The 7500-nt window shown below is 48.0% G+C and overlaps 1 protein-coding gene across 2 annotated transcripts in view; it reads right to left on the bottom strand.

Annotated features, from left to right (window-relative positions):
• DDX31 (DEAD-box helicase 31) overlaps positions 1-7500 on the bottom strand; it is a 58258-nt gene that overhangs the window by 30480 nt on the left and 20278 nt on the right. For both annotated transcript variants that reach the window (XM_058159458.1, XM_058159457.1), the window contains exons 15-16: positions 2756-2806; positions 1157-1296 (exon numbers count right to left, since the gene is read on the bottom strand). In XM_058159458.1, coding sequence (XP_058015441.1) covers positions 1157-1296; positions 2756-2806 — 191 coding nt within the window. The remainder of the gene's footprint in view (positions 1-1156; positions 1297-2755; positions 2807-7500) is intronic.

Genomic DNA, 7500 nt, shown 5'->3' with positions numbered 1-7500 from the left:
AAGGGGAGAGGAGAGAGGGAGGGAGGGAGGGAGGGAGGAAAGAAGGAGAATTGAAAGATGCTGAAATCAGGAAAGGGAAGGGAAGGGAAGGGAAGGGAAAGGAAGGAAGGAAGGAAGGAAGGAAGGAAGGAAGGAAGGAAGATATCTTGGAAAGCTAAAGTTTTTGGCGAAGTGAAATTTCACAGCCCTTTCATAATGTTTTAGAAACTGGGCTGGCAAATTCCTTTGGTGGCAAAGCTTAAGGAGAGGAAAAACAAAAATTAAAGCAGGATGATTCAAAGAGAAGCCTTTTATTGGGTGGTAAATATCGAGGCACCAATAGAAGAGAATATTGCTAGGCTCAGGGCTGAACTGCGGAGTCCTTGGGAGCTCACTGAGCTCAGTGGTTTTCTTGCAGACGTTCCTTACCCGACTAGGTAACGTCATCAGTTTAAGAAGGGAGCGGGAGTTTGCTCCCTGTTTTACATACAGTGGCTTGCTCTGCCAGCGTTGATAGCTGACTGGGTAACTTTTGGGCCGATCGCCAGGAGACAGTGGGTTCTAGTCCTGCCTTAGGCATGAAAACCAGTTGAGTGACTTTGGCCCAATTGCTAGGAGACGGTGAGTTCTAGTCCTGCCTTAGGCATGAAAGGTAGCTGGGTGACTTTGGGCTAGTCCCTTTCTCTCAGCCCAATCCACCTCACAGCTTCGAGGTTGTGGAGGAAACAGAAGGAAGAAGGAACATTAGATATGTCAGCCCCCTCGAGTTGTTTATAAACAACAATAAAGGTGTGATTATTTTAAAAAAAAATCAAAGTCCCCCCCAAATATTTACCTAATTTCTTCTACAATCAAATAACATCATTGTTCTGCTTTAAGTTTCCTGTTTTAAAAACTCTTAATATTCCAGGTTATTTCTGCTTGTGCTTCTGCAATTTGCACGGAACGAAATTTAAGAGCATTAAAAAAAAAAACCACGCTGAAATTCTCATCTAACTTTAGATTTATCCTGGAAAATAATAACCGCTTCTTCATTTTTTGTCCCCCCCAACCAAACAAGATATGTGGGGGCTGCAGGTGTTGTATTAGCTAAAGTTGGCCATGGATTTTGACACTTCGTGGGGAGAAAGGGGGGGGAGGAAGAGGGGGGGGGGAGAAGATAATTTGTGTGACTCACTTAATCTTGTACGAAGCCAGAAAGCTGACATATCCGGCCTCGGAAGGCAAAAGCATGAGCAAGCTGTTTCCAGGGCTGCCAATCCGAGCTGTTCTCCCAATTCGGTGGACGTATTCAGCGAGCGAAGCTGCTGGATTATACTTCCCGAGGAAAGAAAGAAAACAAGAAAGAAGGAAAGAAGGAAAGAAAGAAAGAAAGAAAGAAAGACAGGAGGAAGGAAGGAAGGAAGGAAGGAAGGAAGGAAGGAAGGAAGGAAAGAAAGAAAGAAGGAAGGAAGGAAGGAAGGAAGGAAGGAAGGAAGGAAGGAAGGAAGGAAGGAGGGAAGGAAGAAAGAAAGGAAGGAAGAAAGAAAGGAAGGAAGGAGGGAGGGAGGGAAGGAAGAAAGAAAGAAAGAAAGAAAGAAAGAAAGAAAGAAAGGAAGAAAGGTAAGAGGAAAGAAAGAGAAAGAAAGAAAGAAAGAAGGAAGGAAGGAAGGAAGGAAGAAAGAAAGAAAGGTAGGTAAGAGGAAAGAAAGAGAAAGAAGGAAGGAAGGAAGGAAGGAAGGAAGGAAGGAGAAGGAACGAAAGAGAAGGAAAGAATGAAAGAAGGAAGGAAGGAAGGAAGGAAGGAAAGAAGAAAGAAAGGAAGGAAGGAAGGAACGTAAGAAAAGGAAAGAAAAGGAAGAAAAAGAAAGAAAGAAAGAAAAAAGGAAAGAAAGAAAAAAGGAAGGAAGGAAGGAAAGAAAGAAGAAGAAGGACGAACGGAAGGAAAGAAAGAGAAGGAAAGAAAGAAAGAGAAGGAAAGAAAAAGAAAGGAAGGAAGGAAGGAAGAAAAGAAAGAAAAAGAAGGAGGGAAGGAAGAAAGAAAGACAAACAAACAACACATGAGCTAAGCGGGGAATGAATTAGCAGATCGCCCGAGCGATTAATTAGAGCCTCTGAGATCATTTTTCCAAAATAAACTCCCTAAATAGACCTTCTGGAGGGAAGAAAAAAATAAATAAAAGGAAATGGAAAGAAATCGGGCATCGGAAGCCGCCTCTCACGGCTAAGGCCTTACCGAGATCTCTTTTTCGGACACATGCAAACACACTTTCCATCCCCCCTCGAATTGCGAGCCCTAGTGACCGTTGCATTACAAAATGTGTCGCTAGGACTGTTTTTCACACTTTAACGACCGTTGCAAGCATTCCCCGCCCCCCCCCCAGGGTTACGTGATCAAAAATCAAACGCTCGGCAACTGGCGTGTACTTAGGACGGTTGCGGCGTCCCGGGGGTCGGTGGGCGGGTGACCCGATCCCCTTTCGCGACCTTCTGACAGGCAAAGTCGACGGGGAAGCCGGATTCGCTTAAGGGCCGTGTTCCTAACTTAACGACCGCACCGAAGCGAGAGAGTCGTAAAGCAGGACACTGAACGGCGGTCTCGCTTAGAAACTTAGAAGTTTTGAAGTGCCATTAAGTTACTTGTTAGATACTCTGCCTTCCTTCTGGTTCGTATTCAATTTTACTATTGTGATTAAAAAACCCCCGTAAGGGAAAACGAGACAGGTTAAAATGAACTTTTTTGGTTCGAAACAAAAATGGAAGAATCCCCGCCTTGCGACCGAAGAAGATGGCTTACCTGCACGATCCAGGTGACTTGGGGCAGGTCTAACCCACGAGCAGCGACGTCCTATTAAAATAATAATAATAATAATAATCAGAAAGTTGTCGGTGGCGAGTTCTCGTAATAAAGTGAGGACGGTCTTTCTTTTTATTATGATTTTCCAAGACACAGAAAAAGTCCCCTATTCTGGGACTGTAGAGAGATTCCGGCATTTTTTAAGGAGCAAAATTTTATTCTCATTTTATTTTTTGGGGGAACTTGCCCTTTAATTACCCCCAAGGATAGAAAAAGGCTCGTGTTGTTGGTTCGACTCCACTTTAGTAGGGACTTTGGGAGGGAGACTGGGAGGGGGGGAAATCCCTCTTTTTCGATGGGCACTTGTACAAATTCCTGTACAATCACCAAAAGAAAATAATATATTTTTTTCCCTTTCTTCTCCTGCTCTTTTTCTTTCTTCCCTTTTCTCTCTTGCTTTCTTTCCTCCCTTCTTTTTTCTCTTCTTCTTTTGCCTCCCTACTTACTTTCCTTCCTTCCTCCCTTCTTTCCTTTCCTCCCTCCTTGCCCTTCCTTTTCCTCTCCTTCTTTCCCTCTTCTCCCTCCCTTCTCCCTTCCTTTTCTTCCCTTGCTTTTCTTCTTTCCTTTCTTCCCTCCTTCCCTTCCCTTTTCCCCTTCTTCTCACTCCCTTCTCCCTTCCTTTTTTCCCTCCCTCCCTTCCTTCCCTCCTTCCTCCCTTCCTTTTCCCCTCCTTCGCTCCCTCTTCTCCCTCCCTTCTTTCCCTTCCTTCCCCTTCCTCTTTCCCTCCTTCTCATTCCTGTCTTCCTTCCTTTTTTGCTTCCTGCATTCCCCCTTTCCTCCCTCCCTTCCTTCCCATTCCTATCTCCTTCCTTCCTTCCCTCCTTCCTTCATTTTCCCCTCTTTCTCTCCCTCTTCTCCCTCCCTCCCTTCCCCCCTCCCCTTCCTTTCTCTCTCCTTCTCATTCCTGTCTGCCTTCCTTTTTTTTCTCCCTGCATTTCCCCTTTCCTCCTTTCCTTTCCTTCTTCCCTTTCCTCCCTCCCTCCCTCCTTCCTCCCTTTCTTCCCTCCTTCCTCCCTTCCTTTTCCCCTCCTTCGCTCCCTCTTCTCCCTCCTTCTTCCCTTCCTTCCTTCCTCTTCCCTCCTTCTCATTCCTGTCTTCCTTCCTTCCTTCCTGCATTCCCCTTCCTCCTCCCTTCCTTCCCATTCCTATCTCCTTCCTTCCTTCCTCCTCCTCCTTCCTCCCTTTCTTCCCTCCTTCCTCCCTTCCTTTTCCCCTCCTTCGCTCCCTCTTCTCCCTCCCTTCTTTCCCTTCCTTCCCCTTCCTCTTTCCCTCCTTCTCACTCCTGTCTGCCTTCCTTTTTTTTCTCCCTGCATTTCCCCTTTCCTCCCTTCCTTTCCTTCTTCCCTTTCCTCCCTCCCTCCCTTCCCATTCCTATCTCCTTCCTCCCTTCCTCCCTCCCTCTCTCCCTTCCTTCCCTCCCCTTCCCTTTTCCCTCCCTCCCACTCTTTAACAGTCCTCATCCACTTCATTATCTCCACTCCTTGCTCCAGTTCCCTTCCGCTCTGCTAAAAACGAGCGAGGGTGTGCGATTGGATTTGACCACAAAATTCATCTTATTAGGTGCCGGGCGATGCCAAGATACTGGGTTCCAATTCAAGGAGCGGATTGAGGGAGGGAGGGGAGGAAAAGGAAGGCTTTACCCCAGCCAGCAGCGCCTGGCACAACTCGCCGTTTGCTTTTTCCCCGTCCGCTTCACGAAACCCGCGCCCTGCCAAAACGGGTTATTAGTTTAAGCAGATCAAGGCAGAACACCATGCTAAGGCATAATGAGTATGCAAATATATTAACACTCATTATAGCGTTTCCACCACTGTGAGTGTTGTTGTCGTTGTGTTTTTTTTCTTTCTTTTTTTTACACTCGGCTGGTGCAATTAAGGCCAGCTGCCTCCCGACGACTCACAGCCCTGCGCTTGTTGGTCCGAGTTGTGCACCTCCCGCTGCGTTTCAGCCAACGACACGACCGCACACCTTCTCCCCACCCACCCACCCCACTCCCAGAACACGCCGCAGAGTTTTACGGGCGGCCTTCGTTTTTGCGACCGTTCGCTTAGTGACCGATCGAAGTTACGGCGCCGGAAAAAGCGACCGACGGCCGTTTTTCGCGCCGACGACCGCTGCAGCGTCCCCCATGGCTGCGGGATTCACATTCGGATGCTCGACAAACAAGACTCACATTTAGGAAGGTCGCAGCGTCCCGGGGACAGGCGATTTCTCCCCCGCCACACTTTTGCGACCTTCTGAGAAGCAACGGATTCACTGAACAACCGTTATTGCTAATTTAACAACCGCAGCGATTCGCTTAACAGATGCGGCAAAGGGAAGTCGTAAAACGGGCCAAAGCTCACTTAACAAACGTCTCACTTAGCAATGTAATACTCTGGGCACAATTGTAAGTCGAGAAGTACCTGCAGGTTGGACCTATCGTGACAGCTGCCGGGACTGTGACGATGGAGATAAAGGGCGGGACGGAAGGGGTTAACTCAAAGCAAGGATGAGAAAACTGTTTTGATGGGGCTAAGCCGGTGGATCTGAAAACAGGGTGCTCTGCTGGGCAGGTTTTATTGATTCATTTGCATCCAGTCTTTTATTAATTTTTATAAATAAGGCGAGGAATATCGCTAATGCTCCCTCCGCTTCCTATTCTCCCCACAACAACCTTATAAGATGTGTTGGGCTGAGGGACTGGCCCAAAGTCACCAAGCTGGCTTTCATGCCTAAAGCAGGACTAGAACTCACGGTCTCCTGGTGATTGGCCCAAACTCACCCACTCGTCTTTCATGCCTGAGGCGGGACTAGAACTCACCATCTCCTGGTGATTGGCCCAAAGTCTCCCAGCTGGCTTTCATGCCTAAGGCAGGACTAGAATTCACAGTCTCCTGGTGATTGGTCCAAAGTCACCCACTCGTCTTTCATGCCTGAGGCAGGACTAGAACTCACTGTCTCCTGGTGAGTGGCCCAAAGTCATCCACATGTCTTTCATGCCTAAAGCAGGACTAGAACTCCCAGTCTTCTGGTGAGTGGCCCAAAGTCACCCACTCGTCTTTCATGCCTGAGGTGGGACTAGAATTCCCAGTCTCCTGGTGAGTGGCCCAAAGTCTCCCAGCTGGCTTTCATGCCTAAGGCAGGACTAGAATTCACAGTCTCCTGGTGATTGGTCCAAAGTCACCCACTCGTCTTTCATGCCTGAGGCAGGACTAGAATTCACAGTCTCCTGGTGAGTGGCCCAAAGTCATCCACATGTCTTTCATGCCTAAAGCGGGACTAGAACTCCCAGTCTTCTGGTGAGTGGCCCAAAGTCACCCAGTTGGCTTTCATGCCTGAGGTGGGACTAGAATTCCCAGTCTCCTGGTGAGTGGCCCAAAGTCATCCACATGTCTTTCATGCCTAAAGCGGGACTAGAACTCCCAGTCTTCTGGTGAGTGGCCCAAAGTCACCCAGTTGGCTTTCATGCCTGAGGTGGGACTAGAATTCCCAGTCTCCTGGTGAGTGGCCCAAAGTCACCCACTCGTCTTTCTTGCCTAAGACTGGACTAGAATTCACAGTCTCCCGCTTTCTAGCCTGATGCCTGAACCACTAGACCAAATTAGCTCTCTCTAGACCAAAAAAATAATAATAAAAATCTGATATTTATAGCAAGCCAAGACCGAGGCTTCATTCTATTGGCCCAAAGGAAAGGCACAGTTCCATAACCGCAGCTTGTTCCATGCGCTGGAAGTTGCCAAACAAGTAGACTAATTTGATATATGAAATGGATAAATGAATTAAAATATAGAGGCTGGAATTGCAGAGGTTCAAAGAAGACGCATCTAATAAGAGTTGGGATTGCAACTCCCATGTGTTGACCTGCGCGTAGGGAGAGACTGGTATTGTAGTCCAAGACACTGAATAGGGCCCCAATGCTGGACGATGGTCATCGGCACCTTCTAGGACAGTGTTGGCTAATCTTTTCCGGACCGAGGGCCCAAAACACTCGGGCGCGCCCGAATCCCCAAAATGCAATGCGCAGGTGGGCCTTGTGCATACCCTCTGCCCCCCGCGGGCCCCCCGCATGTGTGCGCGACCCCTGCATGTCCTGTCTCTTGCGCATGTGTGCAGGCCCGTTGCACATGCTCCTGTTCTCGCGTGAGAGAGACCCGAAGATCAGCTGGCCGGCGTGAGGCATGCGCGCATGCGCGATGAAGCTGAACTGGGGCGACGGCTTGTGCGCCCACACAGAGGGCGCTGCGTGCCACCTCTGGCACGCCTACCCCTAGGTTCGCCATCACGGTTCAAGAGAGAGAGAGCAATAATCTGATTGGGTGACTCCACGGTGAGACAGTCTGCTGATTGGCTAAAGAGGAGCAGAAAGACCTCCTATCCCAGCCTAGCCTGGGAATGAGAGCTCCTGATTGGCTGAGCCCTAATATAAATAATAATAATAATAATAATAATAACAACAACAACAACAACAACAACAACAATAATAATAATAATAATAATAATAATAATAATATCAGAGTTGGAAGGGACCTTGGAGGCCTTCTAGTCCAACCCCCTGCCCAGGCAGGAAACCCTACACCATCTCAGACAGATGGTTATCCAACATTTTCTTAAAAATTTCCAGTGTTGGAGCATTTACAACTTCTGGTGGCAAGTTGCTCCACTGATTAATTGTTCTAACTGTCAGGAAATTTCTTCTTAGTTCT

This window comes from Ahaetulla prasina, chromosome 16 (genome assembly GCF_028640845.1).
Source record: "Ahaetulla prasina isolate Xishuangbanna chromosome 16, ASM2864084v1, whole genome shotgun sequence".
Taxonomy (NCBI): Eukaryota; Metazoa; Chordata; class Lepidosauria; order Squamata; family Colubridae; genus Ahaetulla; species Ahaetulla prasina.
This window is presented reverse-complemented; position numbering and strand designations above follow the sequence as displayed.